Here is a 13,517-nt window from a genome sequence, read left to right as displayed (position 1 = left end):
GTCGCTATCATGTCGAGCGAATGTGAACTGGTAGCAATATCGATATCTATTGCTCCAATCTTTGGTAATGCAGTCTTGAGAGTTGATTGCATGCTCTCTGTTCTCTGACCCATTAAAGGAATTGAAGGAATAAAGCAAAGCTGCCACATATGTTGTTGGCCGTGTCTCTTTATCATTAGCGTTGACCCTCAACAGTGACACTGTAGTGCGCGAGATTGTTATATACTTTTGTAAAATTTATGATGTCATTTGGCAAAGAGAATAAAATGTACATTATCTAGAGGATAGGGTACAGGAGGGTGCAAGACAACCTTGGATTTGCTAAATTTCACTGAACAGAAAGGAATTGATATGAGGACATTTCAGGATTGAATTTAATTTAATTAATAGTAAGCTTTTGCAGAGGAAGAAGGGGAGGGGAAGACGGAGGCAGGCAGGCAATCCATGGAATATATTATGCTGTAGAAAGTACAGTGAGTGTGTCCTAACAGACAGATATTAACAGACAGGGATAGAGGTAGACAGACAGTTGAATTATGCAGTAGGAAGAACAACATGTACTAGAATGGATGGGTGATCACAATCTTATCAATTAGAAGGAAAGATCTCTCCCAAGCGGAATGCTGGCTGTGATTTTTTTTTCTTGTTTGATTCCGGCGCCACATGTGGAATTCTTAGCTGCTTGTAGTGTTTTTCGAGAAGAGGTCAGGTAGTAAAGTGCATGAGCTTTGACCCTTGAGGGTGCATTACAATATGAAAACAAAAAAGTGATTATAAAGTAATGTTACTTCATAAGTGGACGGTGTTATTTTGGGGACAGAAATGGTGAATATGGTATCGGTATAAATGGGGAATAAGTGTATTGGAAGATTGGAAGAAATATATGCGTGCATAAGTGTGGAGCTAGTGGTGTGATTTCAGGTGAATGAGAGAGAGCATTAGGGTATGCTGTCACCCAAGAGTGTTCAATAAATGTGTTGCTTTATGCCAATTCATGAAACCTGTAAAAATTGATGTCATTACAAGCAAACCGATCCCAAAACGTGCCAGATTAATTGTGGAACATTATGAGCAAGCATGCATAGCCTTTTCTGTTTAATTTCCATACATGTTTTATTGAAAACATTTGTGGAAGAGCTAGAGGAACGGAACATCAAGCTCACTTTCCTCTGCTTTTCTAATAGGTCTGAAAGTACCAGTATTAGCAATTGGTGTTTGATTTGAAAGTATTTGCTATTGGGCGTATTACAGTTATCGCCATCACACTTGAGTCAAAATTATAACTTAAGGCAGCACAGTAGAATCCTCAAACTTCAAAGAAGCAGAATGAAATTTTAGAGAATTACTTTTCATATTTAATAAAAGAAACATTTTGAAGCATAAGTCTTTGATATGAAAAGGGATTGCTGATCAATTGTCAATAATGCTTAATACAAAGTTGTTTTGAAAATTTAACTATCTGATAGTATTGTGCACTTTACATATAATATGCACCTAAAATAATATCAAAAGAAGTAAACTCCTGTTACAAAACATTTCACATCTCCAGAAAATTTAATGACAGAAAACAAGTGAGAAAAATGACTTCATGCCAATTATTTTGACAATACTGGTTTTTACAGAATCGCTGAAATGAAGTTAACATCTGTTTAATAAAGGGTGTAGTCTAGCAACTGTCGGTTGGAGTTACAAATCTCTCAAGTGGTTTGTTTACTTCACTGACAGTAAGACATGGAGAGCACATACCATGTCAGCAAGCAGCCAAGAAACTCTGTGTACAGAACTTTTTCAAAGGTAAAATTATACCATCTGAGCTTTGCTTTTGCAAATTTTTGTAAAGAAAATAACCTCACATGGTCTGTGCTCAACGTTTTCACACTGGTCAATGTCAAGTATAGTTTGGAAATAATTTGAGTCCTGGAACATTTCATTGAATTGGAGATTTAATAATAGATTTGCCCAGGAGTCGCATTCTTCCTTCAGCTGGTGCTTTGGCAAAAAAAGTGACCACACTCTATATGAGTGGGCAGAGCTGCATCTTAAATACCATGTCTTTCGCGGCGTGGTTTTCATACATTGCCTATTCAAATTTTCCAGATACACAAGAGAATAGCAGATTTGTGAGGTGTATTTATTCTGTATGGAAAAGAATTTCAATGAACCGTCATCAGTTTCTACAATTACAGTAAATTCTCTTCAGGACTCAGAAAAGGAAGTTGGTGCTTAGAAGTTCTTGAACAGTGAAATTATCTTGTCAACGTGGATCAACATTTCTCTGATATTTGCCATGTATGATATCAACAAGGTTTTTTTCAAGATTAAAAATGAGATAGGAGATATTTATCGGAAAGAGTTCCATTGGAAAGTGAACCCCCAGGGATTGTGTAATTTTAATTTGCTGTTTCATCATCAGGGGGCTCATCCAGGCAGAAGAAAAATGTACTTCAAGTTATGTTTGTCAAGCACCATTTATTTAGCTGCTGATGTCTCCCAAATGAATGTAGCTGATTGTAATGAAAACAATAGATCATTCAATTTCTCAGCGGTGAAATCCTTGATGAAACACCTCGCCTTCAATAAGACGTTTCTGATGAAAGTTGTCAGGAGGATAGTGCCGTAGGTCGGGTTTTTCATCCCCTTGCCGGTAGGGAATAGGGTAACCATGGCAACTTGAATATCATGTCACTATGGATGTTGAGTGAATAGGTGATCAGTGTCGGCTGATTGTAAAGAGAACTGACAGGCATTAGACACAAGTGTGAAAAAGTGGATATGAGGGTTGAATTCATGACCAGGTTTCTGAAGTACCGGTAGTTTCTCAGTCTTTCTGGCTACGGACTCTCCCAGCCTCAAGGCAGCCCTACATTTGAAGAAAAAAGAGAACAAAAAAAATATCAGACTCATTAATAGTCCATTTGGAGGGATATTTGCTGAGCTCAACCCTGCTTGTAGGAGGGTTCCTTTCTTTTATTTCATTGATTCATTCCATATGTATGCACAGTCCTGGGGGCTACTGGCAGCTTTTAATAGATGCCCATAGATCGATGGGAGACTCTGCCTATAATAACCAGGATACAAGCACTGAACTGTCATCAGTTTACGCACACACAGTATGGTGTGACTCTATATTTTAGTCTTTTTTAGTCTCTTTTTGCTATCACAAACAAAACAATGCAGATGTTGAAAAAGAAACTCAAGTGGGTGTAAAATAATGGTAGTCCTCTCCAACCAGGGCTTGTGTCAACAGATATGAAAAGCGCCCTCATTGGGCAGCAGAAACTCCCAAGGTTTGATAACGGGGAATGGATAGCTCACACTGAGGTGTGTCGTTCAAAGTGCTGAAGTCTTTGTTTGAACTTTGACATACTGTCAGTCACGCAAAGAATTCAAGGCTTTCTCACCAAGTTATCAATAAATTTAAAAATTTGCTGGAGAATTCATACCTAATCAAGACTGAGTGTGCTCATGGATAGATGTGATAATTTTGTTATTTTTATTGATATTTAAAGGTAATATCTGCAAAATATGTATTCAAATTCGCACCCTTTAAGAAAAAAATTCTGGTTTTGTTTGGTTCAATGGTAAATGGAAAGATTCCATCAAAGTGAAGTAGATAAAAGTGCCAATTGTGTGGATGCTAGAATGGTGAAAACAGATATCAAGGCTTTGGTCATAAATTGTATCATTTGCCTAGAGTCAGGCTGTATATAGTAATCAATAACAAGATTATGTCATTCTCTTCATTGTGGCAACAATGGACCAGTTCCCTCTCAAAGACATAATTCAAAACGGCAGATGTTCCTTTCATTGCAACAATACAATGATCAGAAACAGTTCTTTCACTTCAGTTGGGACGTGTAGATTTAACTAATCCTACAGTAATTGTATGATTTTTGACAAGGAATTGTTTCTTTCCGGGCAAAATGATGATCAATCTGTTTCTGAGCTTAACACAGAGCAGTGAGAATTTTCTGAGGCTCACAAATGGAGACTAGGTTGAAATTAAGATGCTGAACAGATGTAATAAATGCATATATTCAGAGTAAACCGTTTTTCAGTGAGTTGCTGCAGAATTACCCTACAATCTGGTATGGATCAAAAATTTGTCCAGTTATTGCTCTTTGTGGTTGATGGTTATAAAATTCATTCCTGTATTGACATTGACACCCATCTCCTTGGTAACGATTTTCAATGCCATTGGCATCAGCTGTCATCTGATTGGAAATACACATTTCATGATACATAATGATAAGTTATGGCATGGTCTTTTCAATTTCAAGTATATATATTATGTATTCATAAAGGTCAAAATATTCATTTCTTATTAAATTTTATTGATCTCAACAAACCAAGTGAGAAGTTAGATAAGGAAAGCAGTAACACTATGATGTCTTCAGATCAGAGTCAATCAATACATATTTTGTATTCAGTTTTATTTCTGCCAGCTATGAAAGGAAACAGACATTACCTGACTACTCGTTGTTAAAAGTCCATGCCATTACTGTTTCTGAAATGTCTTATGTCAAACCACGTATTAATCATTCATTGCAGATATTTAAAAGCATGAACTTCCTGAATAATTATTTGCTGAAATGAAAACAAGTCATGTACCCAGGAATTCAGCTTATCATAATGTAATTGACTGTCACCTTTGCTGACACTATAATCTTGAGTACTGTGTATTTGCTCGGAGGGCGCGAAAAGGTAATGCGTGGCATTTGATAAAAAAGCTGATGGTACCCGCTGTTAGAAAATGACTACCCCGTATTGATAACCCTCCCCAACCCGTGTAAGCCCCCCCACACTCACACACATGCTGCATGACAAGTAACACTTCAAACATCCTGGTGATTCAGAATTTCCACATCCCAATGTCAAATAGCCAGTTGTTTCCTTTGTCACGATTAGCAGTTTATCATTGTAGGTTTTAATGTACTGTAACGTGTTTGTTCACAATTGTTAAAGACACCTGTCACTGGATGGTCTGATTCCCATCCAAAATGAGTCGTACGATCGCTGAGGCTTTTCCATGAATCATAATTGTGTTGTGTCATATCATGACACTCTACCTTTCATGTCTGGTTACTTATGTCTACTTCAGAGACACATACATTTTGCGGACAAAGAATTTCAGAGAAATTTTCTGCAGAGGGTATTTTTTTGATAACAGGGTGTCATAACTAATTTTATAAGAATCCTACAATGATAATTGATACACAGTGTATTATATCAAGTATGACAATTCTTGACTGATAATATTTGCAACCACTTCAGACATACTCTCCTGCAGAAAACGTTTTTGAGAAAATTTTCTGTTTACTTTCTATTATAGCACACACCATCCCCCCTCCCTCCCCCTCCCTCCCTCTCCCTGAATATTCCAAGTTTTATTTTGCCTAACAAGAGTACAAAAATCAGATGAATATAAACAGAGAACTTGATATTCAGTTTCCATATATATCTCTCTTAGGTATTTCCCCAATTTTTCTGAATTTTGCTAATAGCAGTTGATGTCAACTTTCTGCGTGTGTGCTTTTGAAATGAACCAAAGTTACAGAAGAGAAATTTGAATAGTTCCCTTCAAGGAAAACTACTTCAAAAATATGACACAAAATTCTTAGAATCAGTTTCTTTTTCTGACATGGAAATTCTTATAATAAGAGAACAATCTTAGTTAAAGAGATTGAATCGTGCAGCTATATAGTACTTCCCTACATTTCATTTGAAGAAAAAAAACAGTCAAGTTTTTAGAGTAGAGATTGGTAGAGATATATATTTGAAGTAGATTCTGTGAGTGTTTTGTAGAAAAGTGACGATGAAAGAAGTCTGAAAGGAACTTGAGAATTTTCTTTTCATGAAAATTGAGAGTGGTTGATTCATCCAAGTGCTTTTAACGTCCACCTTGTGTACTCCATCCTGTGTTCATTCACTTTGCAAACATGCCACTTTGGATTGTGAATCAACCAGAGAACCTGTAATTCAGAGCCTGCCTAAGTTGTCTCTTTACAACGCACCTCAGGGAATGTTCAAGAATGTTAGATGAACCCTTCACAACAGCCCCTCCCTCACCATTCCCACCAGCTTGGGAGTCTTTTATACTGTAAACCACTTTATCAGATTGTGGTAAAAATATTATTCTAGAAGGAAGGCGTAAGACAATCGTAGGTTGATTTGCACCAATATTTTGCAAGGAAAGGTAATTGTGTTGTTGGTCCTGGCTTTGATATTCTCAATCTTCATCATTCACATATGGAGCTGATAGCAGATTGGAAAGGTGTTCCGTCACATGATGATCATTTGATTGTTGAATAGCAAATGCATTGTGAATAAAACATGGTGGTGATAATAGGCTGTTACAGCCTCTTAATGTTCACAGTGTGTTTTGAAACAGAAGAGGGCAATTAGCAAACAAAATAAAGAAGTGAATGTTTTGGGTCCTTTGAAATTTGAAATATTTGAAGAAATTATCCCAAAAAAATGTGGCAACCAGTTGGGTTATGGGATACATCAGATAACAGTGGTGCAATTCATGTCTTACCACCAGGGAATATTAACATGCAAATGAGATGTAAATCACCCAAGGAAATTCATCATTTAATACCCACAGCAGAAAACGTGGTTCTGATATATCTAATTAGTTCTTGTGTCTTACCTCAGGTCAAAACTGTGAGTTCAACATAGAGGATGGCCGGTGTTCTCCGGGACTGTGTCAGAATGGTTTTACCTGTTACAACCACCTGCTTACCAGTGGATTTGAGTGCAGCTGTGGTGAAGGTGACTACTATTCAAAGTTTTGTGAAGTAACGACTCGGAGCTTCGAGGCGGGGACGTTTGTGACGTTCCCCGCTTTATCGAATAGACTTCGGCTCAAGATATCACTAAGGTAAGCATTGATGTCAAAACAAGCAATATTTACGTGCAACATCCATCAAACATGAATTTGCTTTGGAGTATCATATGTTGCCTTTAGAAAATCCTATTTTCGGTAAAGTGCCTCCAAAAAATTGTTTTAAAAATCGAATGATATGCACTTTAGTACACTGTATACAAGAACCTAGTAACCGATCTCTTACGTAGATGTATGCAAAAAAGTCTTGGAAAGTCTCTTGTGATTGGTTGAAGTTGCTGTCACTGGCATGTATGTCAGCTGATCACACAGCTACATTACAAGCTTTCAATTTTATGATTGTTAGGCAGTAGATATGTTTACCTTTGCAATTAAACTCCCACTCTATGAAATGTGAATTCATCATACTGGGTGAGCAAACTATTCCAGAGGGCAGTGTGTGTTTAGCTGTGCTGCACAGTAAAAAAATATTCAAGGGGAAAAAGTTTAGGTCTGTTCACTGTAACGGCATAGGCAGCCAATTATGGCATATCTTTGGCACTGTTCCAACCACCACCTGTTTTCAATTCCTCTCTCTCCCGCTTCCCAAGGCAAAGTCGATGTAATTAGGATCCTGGAATGTAAGGGGGATTCAATTTTTCCAGCTGCTCACTATTCTCCCTGGACTTCTTCCAGTCCATGTTTGAATTTGTTTGACCGGAGGTTGTGAATAGGGACAGCCAGTGTAACGTTGATGAATCATGAAAGGGACAGGTTAAACATCATTTTAGAATTAATTCAAAAATATTGTACCGGTACATCAGTGCTGTAATATTGACACAATTACCAGTTTCAACCAATCAGAAATGTGCATGAATGTTGATGATCAAAGGAAACTAGACAACACTCAGAGAAATTCAATTACAGTGAGAATTACTTGACACTTGTCTCACCTTTGCCTGAAATGCTAAATAAAGTCTTCTCAACTATAGTGACAATGTTTTGAATAGTTTATGTTCCCTGCATGAAATCTTGGTATACATGAAAAACATAGGTTTATTATGGAAAGGTGTAGATCTAGCCTACTTATAATATAGTACCAAAGATGTTTCCCCTGCAGAAAAAATCAAACAATTTACAACCAAAATTACCAATCCTGTAGTAAATTTTGAAAGAACTTTACAAACCAATTACACAAGTGTGATAACATTTAGAGCAATTTCACTGTCCATTCTTATCTGCATACTGCAGGAAAAACACCTTGTTATAGCTGTAGTATAGTTCTTGGTGAAATCAAAGTTCTTGACAATAAAATGTGTGAGACAAATCTGAAAATGAAATGAAGTATTTGTAGAATTTCACCAAGGGCTATGTTTTGATTGCTGTGCTGTTCCAAATCAAAATCCTCAGCCAATCAGGTCTACATATTGTAGTAGCCAGTGCTTCATGTTTGCTAGTTACCGTGGTTATTCTGAGCATGATTCCCGTTGGCAAGTCAATCGTAGATGACTTCATGGGTTTGGTCATCAGGGATGAGTTATATTGGCCGACAATATTAGGATGAGCTAGGTGGGCTGTCATGTGAAATGGACACCGTCGGCAAGTCACTAGCAGTCGGCCCATGGGGATGTCATTACTTTCACAGACGACTTGCAAAAACAACTGGTTAAAATGTAACTTTTTGAAGCAGTGGTCTGTGAATCCACCAAAGTGACGTGTCTAGTGTAATGAAACTGACAATAAAAGCGTCCTTGATTTTCCCTCAACTGGTTAAAAGTCTTCCAGATACTTTACTTTTTATAAAGGAGACATTTCTTTCCAACTTTTGACTTACTCTGGAACAACTTCATGGAAAAACTACCAAAGCTGACAGATAAACATTATTTCAACAAAGACCGAGTTCAGTAACTCAGTCTTTCAGGATTGATACCCAGGGCATTCAAAAAGCCACTGCTGTTCAATATTTCAGCCTTGCCTCCAGAAATGTCCTTGATGGTTTGGGTAAAGCCTAATTTAGCACAAAGTTAAGCTCCGGGCTTTGTCAACTTCAAGTCAAGTAAATGAAACATCAGGGACACTTCACTGAAATCTGGTCAATTAGGAAAGTATTGCATCTGAAACTGTGGCCTTGAAATGTGTCAACACTTCAAATAATTACCTTAGGGCATTGATCAATTAAGGATCAAATAAAAAAAAAACTAGATTGAAGAAAGAAAATTATTTTTGTTGTTGTCTGTTTTCCCCCTCTACCAGTTTTGCCACAGTGAGCAGCAATGCGTTACTATTCTACAACGGGAGGTACAATGAAAAGCATGATTTTATTGCCTTGGAAATCATCAATGGCCAACTGCAGTTTTCCTTCTCAACTGGGGAGGGCACGGCCAAAGTGACTGCATCCACTCCTGTTGGGGTCAGCGACGGCATGTGGCACGATGTCAGCATTTCCTACCTAGCAATGGTAAGTACACTCACTTTTTAGTCCCCACGGACACCGTCCGGGGGGACTTATAGGTTTGGTCATGTCCGTGCGTGTGTGCGTGCGTCCGTGCGTGCGTGCGTGCGTCCGTCCGTCCGTTCACGCAGATATCTCAGAGATGCCTGAAGCGATTTCATTCAAACTTGGTACAAGGATTACTTCATATGTCATACAGATGCACGTCGATTTGTTTTGTGATACGATCCAATATGGCTGCCAGGCGGCCATTTTATTACGATTTTTTCATGTACAGAGCCATAATTCAGGCATGTTTCAACTGATTTTATTCAAAGTTGGTACAAGGACATTGACCAGTGTCATAGATATGCACGTCGATTCTTTTTGTGATACGATCCAATATGGCCGCCGTGCGGCCATTTTGTTACGATTTTTTCATGTACAGAGCCACAACTCAGGCATATCTCAACCAATTTCATTCAAAATTGGTACAAGGACATTGACCTATGTCATACATATGCACATCAATTTGTTTTGTTATACGATCCAATATGGCCGCCAGACGGCCATTTTATTACGATTTTTTCATGTACAGAGCCATAACTCAGGCATGTTTCTACAGATTTTATTCAAAGTTGGTACAAGGATATTGACCAATGTCATAGCTATGCACATCAATTTGTTTTGTGATACAATCCAATATGGCCGCCAGGCGGCCATTTTGTTAAGATTGTTTCATGTACAGAGCCATAACTCAGGCATATCTCAACCAATTTCATTCAAAATTGGTACAAGGACATTGACCTATGTCATACATATGCACGTCAATTTGTTTTGTGATACGATCCAAAATGGCCGCCAGCAGGCGGCCATTTTATTACGATTTTTTCATGTACAGAGCCATAATTCAGGCATGTTTCAACTGATTTTATTTAAAGTTGGTACAAGGACATTGACCTATGTCATACATATGCACGTCAATTTGTTTTGTGATACGATCCAAAATGGCCGCCAGCAGGCGGCCATTTTATTACGATTTTTTCATGTACAGAGCCATAATTCAGGCATGTTTCAACTGATTTTATTCAAAGTTGGTACAAGGACATTGACCAGTGTCATAGATATGCACGTCGATTCTTTTTGTGATACGATCCAATATGGCCGCCGTGCGGCCATTTTGTTACGATTTTTTCATGTACAGAGCCACAACTCATGCATATCTCAACCAATTTCATTCAAAATTGGTACAAGGACATTGACCTATGTCATACATATGCACATCAATTTGTTTTGTTATACGATCCAATATGGCCGCCAGACGGCCATTTTATTACGATTTTTTCATGTACAGAGTCATAACTCAGGCATGTTTCTACAGATTTTATTCAAAGTTGGTACAAGGACATTGACCAATGTCATAGCTATACACATCAATTTGTTTTGTGATACGATCCAATATGGCCGCCATGCGGCCATTTTGTTACGATTTTTTCATGTACAGAGCCATAACTCAGGCATATCTCAACCAATTTTATTCAAACTTGGTACAAGGACATTGACCTATGTCATACATATGCACATTGATTTGTTTTGTGATTCGATCCAATATGGCCACCATGTGGCCATTTTTTTACGAATTTTTCATCTCCTGAACTACAACTCAGACAAGCGAATTTATTCAAAAGTATTTTTATCACAGACCTAATGAGGAGGACTCTATCCTCTCTGAGGACCTGTAATCAAAGCACCCATTAACAAGTGGGGACTGTGTCATCAACGATGGTAAGTACACTCACTTTTCTTCATAAAGGGAGCAGATCTCAGTCATGCCGTTTCTCCGCAGCTCATCAACAATTTTGATTCATGGAGTTTGAATGTACTGTCTGCCTCGTAAATTGCTTTGATATCACCCGTAGGTTACTTCTGATACTGCTGAGACTCCTTCATCCTTCAAAGGCATCATCAATCTTTGATTAAAAATCCCAAAGCCAATCCAGTGCCTTGTACGATTATCCTCAGTAACACACAAAGTATTTACAATGATCTTCTGAGGTCACATTTAAGGGTCATAGGTCAAAGTTTAAGAGATACCTTGATCCCATGAATTCATACGGTAATCCAACCAGTGTCACCGTGCTATCGTATTCGGAATTGACTAATCGGACAGAGAGATTTGACTCTCATTTATTAGGCTGGCATTGAATGTGTTTATTAAAAGAAGAGTCTGTGATCTGGGTCCCAACTCATCGACTCAAACACTTCCTAACCTGATAAGAAATGGAAAGTCATGTAAGGATTTAAACCAAATACATCTTCCTATGAAATACATGCCATCCATCACTTTTAATGAAACTCATCAATTTCAGTGAATTTTATCAGAAACTGTAGTCAGTGATTGATGTTGAAAAGCTGCTGCTACAGTGTAGGCAGTTCAGATGAGTTGATCACTAAATATGAGATTAATGTGCCGTTATATCATCCTGGTTAAATTGCCCATTCCCATGTGCCATCCTGTTATCTTGCCCTTCCCTCTATGCCCATTCCCCAAAATACATCATTTGTACAGAGAACGTACAGAAAGAAAGAAAAAAAATCAGTAATCAGTGTTTCATTTGAGAAAGAAAGCTGGTTTTCCATCATGTGTTTCACCAGGCATCATGGCGCTGTTTTCTCTGCTTAAGATTCAGTGTCTGTTTGTCGTTTTGGATTGTGAGTAATTGCCAACAGAAAAACCCTTTGAGGTTATTAGTCCAGTCCAGTAGTCATGGCGATATGCGCACTAACATCGATTGAACCAGAGGAGTAATTTGACAAGTTGTACCATTATCCATCAGTGTTCTTTCTGTGAGTGAGTTTGATCCCCAGCGTCATCTTCCATACAGATCAGCTGGCAGATCTCCGTTAATTCCAGGCTAAGTTGCCAAGCAATATCATTCAATTTGCCAGCCAAAGAGATACTGTGATTTGACTTAAAAAGATTCATATCATTTTGAAAACTCTGCAACACACACATTGTACCTTAGAACAACTGAATCCATCGATTGTATAAATATACGGGTAGTGTAGTACTAGCAGTGACTGTATCATTTGTCTTGGTAAAAACAAAATTTGACTTTCAAAGTTTTCCTTTATGTTTTAATTCACAGAGGTTGAATTAGTTAACTTTCTGCATCAGAAAGTAGAGAAGCCTTTGATATAGCGTTATATTTCGTAGATTCATTCATTCCTTATTTCCTATATTTTCTGTGTTTTTCTTGTTCTTAAGAATTTCTTATTTCAAAATGAAATGAGATCAAATTTTAAAAAATCCACTATGCAGGTCAGTTACTATTAATGAGTATAAAATACAAGGAAATATTTGAAAAGAATGAAGTTTGACCTACAATTATGTTGCCAAACTCTGCAAAAAGTTAGAAATTCAATTGTGTAGTGACTTTTACGATAAGCTCAAATCTTGAAAAGTCTTTATTAAATCACTCAAACCATTCAATTTGTTGGAAGTGAAAAAAAACCAAGGGAGTTGAAAGAGCATTGAGTGCGTGACATGACATTTTGGTGACAGTGTCAATTGTTTGATGAATTATTGATGTAATTTTAATGGTATGAGGTTTTCTTGTTAGCCATTCATGAAGGTCATGTTGAGAACTGTCAAAACATGGCCTCTTCAGTTGCACAGCTCACCTCTGACCTCATTCCCTGAGCATCAAGCAATTTGATGGATTCCAAGAATTCCTGTGTATTTCAAATTGGAAAGATATGGCTGCAATTATTTTCCTTTTTCAGGTATAGATGACCCAGTAAGGCAAGGCTTCTGTAGTTCAGTATATAATTATTTTTATTAAATAATTCGAAAATTAAGACATTCAATCTTTTTTTTGAAAAGACTGTGGCTGATGAATATTCATGACCCATTTAACCAAACTGCATATTCAGAGATTTTACTTTAATGATAGCCATTGCCAAAATGTAGAGTTGGTTGTAGACTTGGGGAGTGTGTGCACTGTACAAATGATATGCCATAGCTGGAAGAGCTGGTGAGTTCAATATTCCAAGACTGGCGGAATACTGAGTCATTCCCACTCAAGTACGCCTTTGAGCAATCCAATCGTGTTCCATGATTATTACATTTGTGCACACACTGCTGTTATGTTGTTTGGAGAATGCAAGTTGAGTGAAGCGTAACAATGAACTCGATGGAGGGACCAAGGACTGATAGATACTGTACTGAAATGTGGCTGGGTTACCTGCAGCTTGGCC

The 13,517-nt window shown here is 37.7% G+C and overlaps 1 protein-coding gene across 32 annotated transcripts in view; it reads left to right on the top strand.

Annotated features, from left to right (window-relative positions):
* The window catches only part of LOC139134737 (cadherin EGF LAG seven-pass G-type receptor 2-like), a 102,555-nt gene that overhangs the window by 50,558 nt on the left and 38,480 nt on the right, over window positions 1–13,517 (top strand). For all 32 annotated transcript variants that reach the window (XM_070701757.1, XM_070701754.1, XM_070701753.1 and 29 more), the window contains exons 4-5: window positions 6,658–6,883; window positions 9,080–9,284. In XM_070701757.1, coding sequence (XP_070557858.1) covers window positions 6,658–6,883; window positions 9,080–9,284 — 431 coding nt within the window. The remainder of the gene's footprint in view (window positions 1–6,657; window positions 6,884–9,079; window positions 9,285–13,517) is intronic.

This window comes from Ptychodera flava, chromosome 6, assembly GCF_041260155.1.
Source record: "Ptychodera flava strain L36383 chromosome 6, AS_Pfla_20210202, whole genome shotgun sequence".
NCBI classification, from domain to species: domain Eukaryota; kingdom Metazoa; phylum Hemichordata; class Enteropneusta; family Ptychoderidae; genus Ptychodera; species Ptychodera flava.
This window is presented reverse-complemented; position numbering and strand designations above follow the sequence as displayed.